The following is a 15,187-nucleotide window of genomic DNA, read 5'->3' as shown; positions in this document are numbered from 1 at the left end:
GAATTTACATCTCCCGGGTCTATACTTGAAGCATAAGAAACTGGATCAGATGTCTCCAGGGCTAAGTTGTATTGAGACTAAGGCCTAACAATACCAACACAGTCATTGCTAAATATTTTCCAACACACATTGAAAATGTGATCCCATTCCATTCTCTCCACAGTGATGCATACTTCCTTCATGCATTGTCGTGTCATGTGTTTGTCTCTACCAAACTTTTCTAAACAGCATTCAGCCTGACCGGAGTACAGTCAATCCAGCACACTTCAATCCAGACCCCTAAATGCACTTTTTGCACTTTCCTACTATGCTATTTATAGAATACACAATTTGCTACCACGTCCAATTTCTGTTGCCACAAGCATATCACCTTCACTTATAGGTTTGCCCACTCTGTGGCTCCATCTTACTCAGCCATCTTGATCACCTATTAAGAGTAGCTCCTACCTGTTTGTGCCTTGTACTTGGCACCTCAGCATCTTCACGTTTACAGGGTATTCGTACACTCTATGATCTAGAAAACTCTTCAATTCCACGTACACTGAACATTTTCACTCACCATCCAAATGTGTTTTTTACAAGCCCTTCCCATCAGTAGGAACACCTCCTTCACACACAAATATTCGCACCCTGCACTACCTCATCCAATCCCTTTCCTACCTCCATCTTTGTGGATAAAACGGATACCACATCTGTCAATTTTCAACAATCCCTCCTTTTGCAATCTTAGAGCGAAGGGGGTACAAATCATGACATTTCCCACATGATCAATACGATGTCTTTCAATGGATGTGCGATATGTGCGTATCTAAACTGTAGTGTGATATGCACCGTACTGTGGTGGGTCTGAACAATAAAGTGCTTTGTATACAAATCACAGGAATAACAAATATGAGGATAGACACTGCACAATGACTGCAGACATGCACATTGATCCAGACTCCTCAGGGGATTACTTACCAATCTCCCGACCAGCCTCTGTGAACTGATGGTGCTGCCAACATCCTTCACACTGCAGGCCATGTGGAAGATAATCTGGCGGAGGCCCTCCAGGCCCTCGAGGCTCTTGCAGGACAGCTCACTGTGAAAGAAGCGGCGAGAGACATTTCAACACACACGGATTAGGCACTTCAGATATCCCCGCTCCATTTGTTACATATTGAAAGGGAATTATTTCACAAACCACAGCTTTACAAACTTCATCCCTTAATCCCCCCCAGCTTTCCCTAAACACTTCTGGTTGCGAAGCTTGATAGTGGAGCAGGCCATTCACAGCACTAGGTTTCGTCTGTGGATACATTGCTCAGAAATGTCTCAGTCAGTGGACAGGTAGGAGTTGTGGTGGAACTTAGAAGCTACTATGGAGGGTGATTAGCCAGACCCGGTCAAAGGTGCAGTGAAGCCCCTGGTAAAACAACGGCATTCAGGGATGGCCATGCATTGGCCATGTCTAACCATAATTTTTCATGGATATAAAAATAGGTGGGGTGGTCATTTGTTGTGTCGGTTTTTAAGTTTATTACCAAACTGGTTTAAACAGAGCTGTTTACAACCGTCTTAAGGGCGGATTTGAAGTAGACACCATCTGATGATGTTGTTGTAAATTTTTAATGACCCTTTCTAATATATGCATCTATATGCATGCTTTTTCAAACCATTTTATGCTGTGTATTTAATCACTTTTAAAAATATGTATTTTTTTCTGTGTGCTTCTTGCATGCACACAGTGACAGAACGTAAAGTGATGGGGTCACCCTGCAGAATTTGAAAAGGAGCCCCTGTGTCTTCCATGTCTCACAGATATTGATTGCTCTTTGGTAGAATGGGATTCGCTGAAGGGTTTGCGGACCCCCTACAGCACAGGAGCCTGTGTAACGACCCTGCAAGCACATACACCTCTTCAGTGTGTGCCTAGGAAAGGTTTTGAAGAGACAAGGTTGCAGTCCCGCAGCACCCCTGGTTACAGCTCTGGTACATAAGGGGGATCTCTGCTGTGCACCAGATCCCCAGGCTACACTGACGGGTATTTCTAAAAGGGGGTACTTTTAGGATTTTCTGTGGGTGACGTGGGATCACTGGGATCTTATGGTTCCAGGATCAGAATTCCAAACAGTGGAACCAAAAATATGATGTTAAACTGGTTGGATGTTCCTGCTTCTGCCAGGAGGACACCTATTTATGTTGCTTTATGTGCTTATTTAATTTGACGTTTTATAAAGGAGTTGGCATCACCTCGACAATACCACAAGGCACTATTATATGGTTATGAACCGTCTTGAAGTTACCCCCACTGTAATGTCTACTGACTCGCCGAGGTTATGTACGGGTTATGGGCTCCCTGTTCCAAACATTTCTGCGAGTTCTGCAAATACCTCACACTGAGAAAAGTGCACATACAAACACTTAAACATATGTTCACATCACAGAGGAATACGATTCATATATTTTTTTTAAAGAATATGGAAAGTTTAAATGCACTCACAGGAACTTATTCCCACTTTCACATATTTGGTAAATAGCAGTGCTTAAGGAGAAACACACTCTTTAATTACCAGCCACAGCAACAGAAAAAAAAAAAAAAAAGAAAATTACAAAGGCTTCCACCCCAACTGCAGCTGCTATCTTTATGTTTCTCCACTTTTTACGGTCTTAAAAATATAGAAGTTAAAAGAACATAGTATTAAAAAAATTCAAATGAATGGTTGAAAACTGGGGACAGTCTTACAAATCATATATTTTTCTTAGATTTATGATCTCGGGGTTACTCAGTTAAGCCTTTGAGGTCTATGGTGGGTAATTGTAACGTGCTATTTGCACTGCGGAAGTAGGGTAGCAGATACTACCTAAAACATGTTACTTTTGCTTATGAAACATGTAACAATCCACATTATTCTGTCCCCACTGAGTATGCACAAGATTACATTTATCCATAGTTGTTATAACACAGAATGCTTAAAAACAATGATTGCCAACACTAAAATGCGTGTTTGTGCAGGTGATGAGGCTAAATGGGGTCATTCAGAGGGCAAAACAGTCAATGGATAAACTGCTATGTGCTGGTCAGAAGCAAAACGCGAATCACACCTAAGCAGACCAGTGGGTGAAGAAGGTTGACCGAAAGCCCCTGTATATATGGTTGTATTTTTGCTATTTTTTTCAGAAATCATAAGGTTGACAAGACAGTTAAAACTGTCTCTAGGCTAGCTCTAACCATGATTCATTTCACTGCATTTCGTTTTTTAAAAATGTATTTTCTACAGTTGTTTACATAGGATAAACCTCCCAACAAAGACACTAGATTGGTTTACAGTGGAGTAACAATAACATTAGATGCCAAATGTACAGCAAACGGGGGAAGAGGGGCGTGTAGAGGCCCAGGCAGAATCAGTAGCAAATGGATACTTTGTATTTCAGAGACTTGTAGAAGTGCACCATAAGGGCAAATGCTGGATTCTCCTGAAATAGGAAGTAAATATTAGACCCAATGAAATATTAATTTTAATAGTTAAGGAAAACGAGCATACACCACTTGTGCTTTTGCATCAACTTTCTGAAAATAGTACACGTTTACATTTATTTATCTTCTTAATAACTGCAAACTAACTTGTTTCCATAAATGTTTGCTAGAAGGGACTTGCAAAGACAACAGCACACGTGTTGTGTCCAGGTCTCAAAGTCTCATTTGGAGTAATGCTCCAACCTTTACAGGCCACCTTTGCCTCACTGTGAGCCAATCCAAGGCCACCTTTTTTGGCCTGTAAGCCTCATCTTCCTGCGTCCAGGTTTCAAAGCCACTTATATTGCTTTGTGTCCAGTTCTGATGGGGCCATCTGGACTACTATTGTGCATCTGCCTTCTACGGTGAATTGTTAAAAGCTTGGATCTATGGATAACAGATTGGGAAGGAATGGTGGGTGGGTGGTGAATAGAGGACTAGTCGATGGTGAGCAAAAGGACGGTGTGTTGTAGAATTTAGTTAGCTCTTTACATCCCTGACAAGGTTTCAAAGTACTCAGATTGATTTAGACTCCTGGCAGCCCTGTTAGAGTGCCTGCTTGAAAGGGCATAGGTTTCTAATAGGCCTATATGGAAAGTGTAGGGTGGGATGAGCTCGGTTCGGAGACATGCTCTAAACCTGGTGGGCCGAGGGGCTAGAATCAGGGCCAGACTGGCCGTAGTGGGCATCGGGCGTCTTCCCGGGATGCTGGAAGGGTGGCGGCTGGTTTTGCAGCAGTGGGGGCCGTGTTATTGTTAATGGAGGCTGGTTTTGCAGCGGTGCTGCAATTTCGGCCCCCAGTAACAAATGCAGCAGTGCTTCAGAGTTACACCTCCCTAACCCCCCCACCCCCTCCTCTCTGGGGCTGATCCTTCAAAATTGCCAGGGCTGCTTTGAGTTCCCAGTCCGGCTCTGGCTAGAATAGGCATGAAAACATAGCAGAAGCATTAAGGAGAAGCATGAGTAGTTGAAAAGTAGTGTGAAAATAAATGCAGCTGGACATGCAGTTACCTACCCACTTATTTATGATGTAATTGGCTCAAAGAAATTGTGTGAATTGGAAGAGGTACCGATTTTTCCACACCTTGAGGAGTGACTGATTTCTGCTTCTTTTCTTTTAAAGGCGGAAGAAAATGTGAAGAAAGTTTGTGCAGAACTTCAGAAGCCTGCTCAACAGGAACTGTTCATAGGAGCGATATTTGACAATCAGGAAGGAAGGATTTGCCTGACAAATCTCAGGGGAAACGGGCTTAACATCGCGGGATGAGCCAAGTGTGCCGTTTTCCCACAAGCCGAACCACGCTTGCCTTACCCATGCATATGTTTGGCTAAGGCAGCGTGCAGTCTAGATGCCGGAATGGGCCGGCAGGAAAAGAAAGGATCGGGAGAGAACACGGTCAGGTAAGTGGGGCTGGGGCCGGGTTTTGGGGGAGTGGGAGTTAATTTTTAGGGCTTGGGGTGGGGGGGTCATGGTTGTTTATAGGGCAGGGGAGACAGGTTTTAGGGTTCAGGGCTGGGGGGGGGTCCGGATAGTTTTCAGGGATAGGGGTCAGTTTTAGGGCTAAGGGCGGGGGAGCCGGGGTCAGGGTCGTTTTTAGGGCATGGGGTCAATTTTTAGGGCTCAGGGAAGGAATAGTTTTCAGTGCTTGGGCAGTTTTAGGCCTCAGGGTGGGTGGGGGCTGGGTCGGGGTAGTTTACAGGGGTTGGGGTCAGTTTTTAGGCTCAGGGCGGGAGGCCTGGGGTTGGGCTAGCTTTTAGGACGTGGGGTCAGTTTTTAGGGCTCAGGGAGGAGCGGGGAAAAAGGACAGTTTTCAGGGCTGGGGGCTGTTTTAGGCCGAAGGGTGGGGGGCTGGGTCAGGGAAGTTTACAGGTTGGGGGCAGAGGTGTGATCTTTACCACACATGTCCCTTTACCAATCATGTCTGTACCACAAAATTGCGTAGTAGAGGCATTAATAGTAAGGACGTGGTCGTGGTTGAGACTGCGTGGTTCAGGCATGTGATGTTGTGGCATGTGTTGTACCATCATACAGCCAAATCTCAGAATTACCTCTCTTTAGACTGCGCTATCCTCGACTGGTTTGAGAGTATAAGGTCTCATGGCAGTAACAATGACGATGGCTCCATGGGCCCTATTACATTTGAGAGCCCTTGTGAATCACACTGGGCTCTGGAGAGTCAAGAGTTCGAGACTTTAGTCCCGATGTTTCCTCAAGTAAGGCATTATCTCCAATGATGGTTTTGTTCCAACCAAGGAAGCAGTGTTCCTCTCCAATACTTAATTCCCATAGTGCCGACAATGGATGCCAGCTTATGGGTATAGGGAGCAACTCCAAGTCCTGGAAAGGGACTTGGTTTTGGTTCGAGAAAGCTCTTTGTCGAAATGGAGGGAACTTTCAGTGATAGGTAAAGAACAGCTAACATTTAAACCCCAGCTTGATGAGAAAAATCTGTTAGTCAGAATAGACAGCCAGGTAGCATAGAGTTACTTGAATCGGCAAATGGAGAGTACAACAAGTTGCTGGATGTCGTAGCTTATGAGATTTGCAGTTGGACAGAAGAGCGGATGAGCATCTCTTAAGCATCATAGCTATGTTTATCCAGAACACAGAGAATGTTCTTGCAGAGAGCCTAAGTCTCAACATACTTTGTTCAAAGTTGTTTCATCTATACCGGTTTGTGTCCAACCAGATAAATGATCAGTTGGGCAATCTCTGACTAGACCTTTAAGCATCCCCTCTGTACGCGCTGCTTTCTGTCTTCTGTACAGAAACATGGTGTCCTCAGGCCTGGCAGTAGATGCGAGGTTCATCCCTTGGCCAAAGGGAACTCTATTTGCCCTTCGTCTTCAATTGGCAACAAGCGAATCATTCCTTCTTCCTCTGGATCCTCTCCACTTCAGTTCCAGTGTCTTAGTCACTCCCATCTAGTACACCTCCATCTCACGGCATGAATTTTGAAAGGTTAAACCTTCAAATATTGGGGTGTTTGGCTGAAGTAGCCATAGACATTCAGGCTTCTAGGAAACCTTATACACTATCCTCCTATGAAAAACATTGGGATAATTTTACTAAGTGGTTTCGTTTCAGACTTTTGAGACCATTTCCAGATTCTAGATTTTGTAAGGGATGGATTTCTGAACAATCTTTCTCCAGTTACACTACGAGCTCAGTGGGCAGCCATTAGGGCATTTAGGGAATCAAGGGGTGACTTAGGACCCCTATTTCCTTTGGTATCTAGGCTTCTTAAGAGCTTCCAGTTTTAAAGACCTCCAAACCACATCTAAGTTTTAACTTGGGATTTAACAATAGTTCTAAGAGGTCTGCAAGAAAAGCCATTTGAAATTTTGCATTCAGCTGCAATTTCTCGGTTTTCGACCAAGGTACCGTTCCTTCTCGCTATATCATCAGCCAAGAGACTGGAGGATTTGGAGGCATTAATCATATCTTCCCCTAACCTCAGAGTCTTTCCGGATAGGATACTTCTGCGTCCAGGTCCTAAATTCACTCCTAAAATAAACTTAAAGTTCATTTGAATGAGGTGATCCTTCTAAAAGTCTTCTAAGAAGCCTCTAGGGAAGCTTCAGATTCACTGCTAGATGTCAAAAGGGCGTTAGCGGTGTATTTGGATGGAACTAAGTAGTTTTGCATTTCGAACTCCTTAGTCATATCCTATGGTTCTGGGAACAAAAGAAAGAAGATTTCTATCTCAACCCTAAGTAGGTCACTTAGGTAGGTCAGTGAGGTAGGTTCAGGCCTCTAAATCTATGTGGGAATGTAATTCAGAACATATACAAGGGCGGATTACAATAAATTTGTAGAGCAGCCACATGGTCTTCTCCACATACTTTTGTCAATCACTGCAGACTTAGTTGAGGAGATTCTGTATCTGAGAATTTTGGGTCAGGTAGTCTAAAATTATCAATGAAGCAATTGCTATTTTTCTAATATAATACATTGCTTGAGCACCATTGTGTTAGTCGGTGCCTATTTATATGAAAGCTTTGGTATATCTTCAAGCAGTGATGCCGGAGAGGAGGAAGACAGGTGAAGGAGTAATGAACTCGTTATTTACTAGTAATCTTCATTACCCTGACCATAGTCCTCCTCGTCTCAGTCCTATTCGCACCCTCCCGTCTTAGGCACCTCCCTCATAGGTTATTACTAACAGCCCGTTTTGGGAGGGAGAAGGGTGGTGTCTACTTTATAGTCTGTTTTGTTTGAGTGTGGATAAAGCTGTCTGGGAGGCGGGATACACCTCAAGCAGTGAGGACTGGGACGAGGACGACTATAGTTCAGGGTAATGAAGATTACAGGTAAGTAACAAGTTCATTAACTCTGCTCTACGATGAACGCCAAAATCCAACAGCAGAATAATGATTGTATTTATCATTTCAAAACAGAACAAACATACCAAGACTGGAAAAACACATACTCAGAACAGTGCCTAAGTCATGCATAGGGCATGCTGTCTCAGCTAAGGCACAAAAAATGAATTTACAGAGGAGACACCATTCCTCCGCCCTCTCTCACTCTCTCCTACCACTTCTGTCTAGGTCCAAGCACGTGCGATAAGAAGGCCGCAGCCTAGTCCAACTTGCATTTGTTTGCCTTGACTGTAAAAAATGAGATACAGTGTAGTCACAATTCCCAAACAATCCCTGGTAGCTGTGAATGGGCTTTTACCATCCGATGTGGTGAAAGGTGAGTCCCTGCATACATTTCTTCACTGGCAGTCATCACTGCAGCACTTCAATGGCTGTGAAACTTCTGTAACCCAAGTGTGTAGTGAACTTATATGGATGCACCAAGTCTGACTGGACACTCACCACTCAACAAAAGCCCATGCCTCGCTACTGCGGGTGCATTACGGCACAAGGTTAGATTGAGGAATGTATGTTGCTTATAAGCTTGCATGTTTGTTGGCTACAGCAAGTGTAAAATGTGTATGTAGCATTCTGCCTCACTCACACCGACTACCAAGTTCACATTTTCCTGCTCTTACATCCTGCATAGAACCACGTGTGAAATTCTGCTTTATTCTCGGTGCCATCTTCACACAAGGGCTCCAGTTGTTAGTAACAACTCCCTCCACTCAGTACGTCTGCCCTTTCAGCTTAGCTAATTGCTTCACATTTGCAGTCAGGCCCAGAGAGGGACGTCGGGGCAACAGGCGCTTTTCCCTGTGGGCTGACTCGAGGGGGCTAGTTTCATTGTTAGAGGGGGGTAGATTTGTTGCTGGGAAGGGGCAGCTGAATTTGCTGCCTTAAGTACTTTGGTACTTTAGAAATAAACATTCGATACAAATTGTTTGAGAGCGGGCTTCCTGTCTCCTGCACTGACGTCAGGGCTTTGTGGGGCAGTGGGAGTTAAGAATCTACTGTTTCTTAGCTCTGAGATAAAGGCTTTTAAAATCAAAATTTAAGAGAGTAGATTTCTCTATTATATGATGTTTGCAAGATATTTCAGCACAGTATATTAAATGATACTACTGCTTTGAGAGGCGGTATTCTAATCATTAACTTAAAAACATTCATGCCAGCCCACCACTGACCTGATGACAATGCTATCAGTGAACCAAGAGGAAAGTCAGCTGTCTTTTGCTCCCTATACGCGGCTTATGGCGTTACTATAGATGTAGTAGCATGGGAGTTTGTTTTATGTAGCACATATATCCTAAAATGTTGTATTTCAAGGTTCTCTCATGTGATGAAGGCAAAGGAGGCACTGTGAAAAAGCAACTGCCTAGGATCACACAACGTGGTCAAGTGGAAACCAGGTTTTATGCAAGGTTTCCCAGTTTCGCATTGTGCAATTCAGCCGCTACATGGTTATCTCATTCTCTCTCTTTTTTTTCTTTAATCAAAGTTGAATGATTTTTGTTTTCTTTAAAGCACTAAATCAGTACACTGTGTTAAAAACCTCCAGGCTATGCATGGTTCATAATGATTGGTGGTTGACATGTTTGGAGAGGGTGATGTTTTAATATAGTAGCTAAAATGAAAATCAGATACAATGAATCAATTGTTCCATGGGCTTCATTTGTAGCAGTACATCATGTGTTAATTAAAGGTAATAGGAACAATCCTGTTGACAAAATTTGGACAACAATCATTATTGTACATTAATTAGTGCAATTATGAAGAAATACATTACAAAAGACACTTTTCTCTGTTCACTAGAAATATAATTATTCTGTTATAGGTATAGATGCACTATATACAGTGAACAAAGTGCAGACGGTGCAGTGTATCTCCGATAATCAATGGATTATTGAATTTTCTATTGGACATTATAAGTCGGAGATCTAGTCAGAGACACACGACCCAGAAGAAGTTTTTGAGTGGTGTTCTATAACTTCGACTGAACTGTCTTATGTTAAAAATATTTATAGAGCGCTCTTACACCAAACGGTTTCATGGCGCTAGTGGGAGAGATGCAGCAGAAATGTAGTAGTCATGGCTTATGCATATGCCTGAGAAAATAAAAGGGTTTTAAGAAGGGTCCTAAATCGAGAGTAGGCGGTTACTAATCTGAACTCGGTAGGGAGGGAATTCCAGAGTTGGGGAGCCAGGAGAGAGAAACTAAGGCCGCCGTGTTTTTTCCGCTTGAAAGGAGGGACAACAAGAAAATTTGAGTGAGAGGAGTGAAGCGAAATATCAAGGAAGAGATAAAGCCTGGGCCTAGGCCGGCTAGGGCTTTAAAAATAGTGCAGCCCAGTTTAAATATGCAGCGGTTTGCAACTGGGAGCCAGTGAAGGCTCTTCATCAGGGGGCGGACATGTTGATATCTTGGTTGGTGGAAAATGAGTCTGGCTGCTTGGTTCTGAACTAGTTGTAAGCGGTGAAGCTGATAGGCCGGAATGCCAACATACAGTGAGTTGGCATAATCGATACAGGAAATGACTAGGGCCAGGAGGACTACGGTAAGAGCTTCAGTGGTCAGAAATCTGGAAATTTTTCGGATTCAGCGAAGGTGGAAAAAGCAGGATGAAGCAACGGCGCCGATGTGTGCTTTCATTGACAGGTCTTTACTTATGATGACCCCAAGGCTTTTCATAGAGTCGGCCGGTTGGGGAGAATTGCCTAAGATAGGAGGCCAATAATTGGCGTTCCAAGGGTTAGAGGTCCCGCCAGTCAGAACAAGCTCAGTTTTATCAGGGTTGAGTTTCAATTGACTGGTGTTCATCCAATTACCGATGAGACATAAGGTGGACTGGATATTGGAGGCCGACGTAATGGATGGATCAATTCTAAACACTAGTTGGAGGTCGTCGGCGTAGTTAAAAAGTAGCCACCTAGCAATTACGCAGGGAGCGGATCAGGGGAAGCATGTATAAGTTGAAAAGAAGGGGGGAAAGGGAGGATCCCTGAGGGACTCCACAGGTCAGGCTTGCCCTCTTTGCTGAAAAGGTAGCCAGGCGGACTGCTTGGGACCGATTTGTGAGAAAAGAGGAAATCCATTTCAGGGCGGTTCCCTGGATGCCGGCGCTCTCGACACAGTCGATCAGGAGATTATGGTCGACCATGTCGAAAGCGGCAGAGAGATCCAGGAGAATAAGAGCCTGAGGCATGTTGTTATCAGCCCCCTTTCTGAGTTCGTCCATGACTGCAAGGATGACCAGCTCTGTGGAATGGGCTGGTCTAAAGCCAGCCTGTTGGGGATCGAGAAATAGTGAGAGCTCAATAAAAGAACTGAGACATTTGGTGACGTGAGCTTCTAAGAACTTACTGAGGTAGGGAAGTAGGGAGATCGGACGAAAGTTGGAGAGAATTGAGAGATCGGCATTGGGTTTCTTAAGGATAGGGACAACCTCAGCGGCTTTAAAGGAGTCGGGAACTAAGCCTAATTTCAAAGAATTATTGAGAAGTGCTAAAGGAGGGTCAGGGCAAGTGGAGAATGCTTCTTGAAGGAAGTAAGGAGGACAGGGGTCTGTAAGGGAGCCAGATCCGACTTTCTTTACTAGTGCAAGAAATTCCTCTTTAGAGATCAGGGGTATCTGGTTTAGTACCTGCGAGTTCTTGACCGAGGTCGGGGGTTCTGTAAAAAGAACGGGCGGGGGGATGCTACTTTTGTACAGCTCGAGATGTTTAAATTGGTCTTCCAGTTTAGCAGAGGGAGTGAGGACCAGGGCGCACACAGCATGCGCGTTGTGTGTTCTATGATTGGAATGCTGGTAGGGGAGCTCACAGGTATGGCAATTGGGAATCTCCAATCACAGTTACTGGGGAAAACAACTAGGAATGGGCAAGGAGATTGGACTGTTGTTTAAAATTAAGTTAGACAATAAAAAAGGTGGTGGGTTAAGGAGTAGCGATTCTTGGATTCATGGGTGTAATCCCGCTTACACATGTCCATTAATGAAGAGAGAAAGCACGGCAAAAAATAGACACTTCAGATGTTCTGAAATTCAGACATTTCATTTAGTCGGGAATGTAGAGTTGAGCTTCATAATGAGGAAGGCCTCCCTTTTGAACAAGTGCTTGGTCACTGGGGACAGGGCATATGGCCTCAAATAAAGACCATTTAATGTCATTTTCTATATAAGAAAGCTCCAAAAAATGTTTCACCAGTGGAGCTGTCATGACTTTACACCACAGGTGTGATTTGTGTGAGCGGATTCTTGTTCGTACCTCCCGATAGGTCTTTCCAATGCATTATTTATTGCAAGGGCATATTCTAGGTTTTGCACTGTTTTATTGTCCGAATGTTGAAGAATGTATTCCTCAATAGTTTGCTCGCAACAGGACCAATCTCCACAGCAATTATGTCCTTCTATTAGTGGGATGTCTCACATTTCCCGAATTGTTATTTGGTTTTTAGGTGTAGGTGCAGTGTATGGTCTATCTAGGTGGTGGTCCCGGAGGTTTTCTTCTTCTTTTCAACATAAAGATTGGATGGGATATAGATGATGTGAGAGAAGACAGCATATGCCAGTTGTGGTTACTAATCTTCTTCAATTTATTGGTGGCCGGACAGAAGGTCATAACACAGACAATGGCATCGTGCTTGTTCTTTTGCCTCTGCTCTAGTCGCTTTTCCTGCAGCCAGGGCCTATAACTAGGTTTCAGGGCCTTTAACAACAGGTACAGCCTTTGACAGTGGGCTATAATATGTTGTAAAACGCAACATTTTTGCAAATTTTTCAAAAAAGTCTTTGGGAGAGATCCCCTGCAAAACCCCCTTGCAATGATCAGACTCGCTCATTCGATACATGCAGTATGGAAGCTGGTATGACAAAATGTTCCTGTGCTGCGTGTGGTTCCCATTCCTGCTCCGTTTCGTAGTCTCTCATGCTTCAAAGACCAGCAGATGTGCCAGTTCCTCTTAGCTCTGGGTGTATTACGGTCAAACCCCTGCCATTTGCCTCCTTGATAAAATCAGAACCTCTTACCAATTTGATAGAGCCTTGAAAAGCGCCCATTAAATTGCAATAGCCTCCAGCGCCATCTCTGCAGCTATCCCAGGTGCCTTGTTGGAAACAGTGGGAGGTGGCACCAAGCAATCAAGCACAAATCACACAACACAAAATAACAGTGTCAATACACTTCAGTGGCATCATACTGTAAGCTACTTTCGTGACGGTATGCTGTAAAAAGGTGATACCTTGTGTCGGTGTCTGGTTTTATACTAAATAGATACCTTTAAATCAGTTTATACTCATACAGGAAAACAAAACAGTTTATTTGGCAGCCTTACTGTAAATGTTTGAAACTGATGTCTGGATAGCCAGTGGCCCTTGACCCGGATGGAGATCGGCAGAGTGCTAGTACGTACGCCCGGAGCGTTGCAATTCTTTCCAGTCGGAATTTGGTATTGATGAAGTCTAGATGTGTCCCTACCACAATAACAGCAGCATTTGGAGCTTTCGCCTGAAAGACACAAACACACTCATTTGCTGCAATGCGTCCCAGTGATGTATTTACTTTTACCCTGGATAAGCAACACTTACATCATCATACACACAACAGAGACCTAAGAAATCCTATTGTACGCCAGGACACTGTTTAGGGTAAAAACCTGACCCGGCTCAAAAGATCTTTATATTCCAGCTGTCCACTTATTGCTCACCTCCCCTTCAGACTTCTTGAAGCAAATGTACAAGCAGCTCTACCATATGGAGAGTTCGAAAACTAAAGTGTCTCTTACCAAAAACAAGACAACGTGCCTTTTCTATCTATGTACCCAGGATCCGAACAGTCTTAAAATTGTGTGACTGTGGTGTAATGGCATAATTTCAGGAATTTCATGTAACCAGCATAACAAAAATGCTATAAATTATGCATGATTACGCCGAAGTAACAAATATTTCGCACTGGCCTACTTCTAAGATGTCTCTGCATTGCTTGTGGTCGGGCTCTGATCACAATTCCTGATCTAGAGAGTTTCTGAAATCTGGTCATGTACTTCTGAGGATCTGATAACTTCCTTCAGCCACTGGCAGTATTGTTGGTTAATTAAATATGCAGATGGTGAAGAATGGTTGGGACACAGTTTTGCCAGTTAGGAGGGTATTCTGGGCCCTGGTTTGCACAGGATTATGAACAAACAGGCTTTAAGAAGGGCCCAGAAGTCCTTGAATATGCACCTTGCATTTACCTGAATTAACTAGCATGCTTTGAGGGCAGCTTGGAAATGGTCTCCTTTGGGGAGGTTTAAGCACATTCTTACTGCCTCGTTCTGTAGCAGGAGGATAGAGGGAGCTGCAGATTAACACCTTTGACAACTAAATTGAGTTGCAGAAAAACAAAAAGTTTAGAGTCGAAGGGTATCCCAAAGTTACTTACTTTTTTATGTAGACGTGGAACAGTAGGCAAGAGAGGGTGATCTTTGGTATGTGGCACAAGACACTGGCGAAGTGGAAAAATCAAGAGACCAGATTTGTTTGGCAATTGGTAGGACATTTTTAGACTCATTACAGAGGCGTTCTGCCGTTGTCATTCATGGCTCCAGCCATTCACATAGCTTTCTGTGGTCAACTGTGTTGTAGGAAGTGTAGAGTTCAAGGGGGTTAAGTGCTGGTTTGTTCATGTTAAGGAACGGCTCTTCACGTTGATGGCAAGCATAGTTTCCGTGCCCATCGCACACCTGAACCCTGACTGTCAGAGACTATGCTTCAGTTTCTCTTTTTTTGCTAGAGTTGAAAAGGTTGGAGATGGGTTAGTAGGTGATAATGGCGTGTTTTTAATGAACAGAAATGACTTCAGGAAGCAAGGGCACACTGATTATGTTTTTTGTTTATTTCAGGCAAGAGCGTAAGACGTGCGTGAAGCAAGCAGCTAAGCAAGGGTCAACGGGTGAGCGAGAGGCTTTTCTCTTGAAGCCACAGTCAGCACCACAGCAGCCACCAAGGGTTTGAACAACGTGAAAGCACATTGCAACAGAGGTCATGGAGTGGGACTGTAGAGCAGGTATCCAATCACAGGCATCTGGGGCTCTCTGGAAGTCACTAGGCTTTTAGGCATGAGCATGACTGAGCTTTCTTTCCATCAGGCCTACTGTGCGTCAGTAGTAGAAGTATATACACAATGCAAGATTAACCCTAGTTCTCACATTAAAATAAATGCCTATTTAATATTTTATGTGCTCGGATCTATTCCATTAATAAAATGTGATGTGAAGAGCACACAGTGTGGATATTCTTACAGGTGCGTAAGGTGACATCCCAAAAGTGTCTCCTTTGCAAAGTGTCT

General features: G+C 43.8%; 1 protein-coding gene across 2 annotated transcripts in view; it reads right to left on the bottom strand.

Annotated features, from left to right (window-relative positions):
* Positions 1 to 15,187, bottom strand: part of LRRK1 (leucine rich repeat kinase 1) — an 800,699-nt gene that overhangs the window by 269,419 nt on the left and 516,093 nt on the right. For both annotated transcript variants that reach the window (XM_085644543.1, XM_085644544.1), the window contains exons 17-18: positions 13,194 to 13,366; positions 961 to 1,081 (exon numbers count right to left, since the gene is read on the bottom strand). In XM_085644543.1, the coding sequence (XP_085500669.1) occupies positions 961 to 1,081; positions 13,194 to 13,366 (294 nt within the window). The remainder of the gene's footprint in view (positions 1 to 960; positions 1,082 to 13,193; positions 13,367 to 15,187) is intronic.

Source organism: Triturus cristatus, chromosome 3_1 (assembly GCF_964204655.1).
Source record: "Triturus cristatus chromosome 3_1, aTriCri1.1, whole genome shotgun sequence".
Classification (NCBI taxonomy): Eukaryota; Metazoa; Chordata; class Amphibia; order Caudata; family Salamandridae; genus Triturus; species Triturus cristatus.
This window is presented reverse-complemented; position numbering and strand designations above follow the sequence as displayed.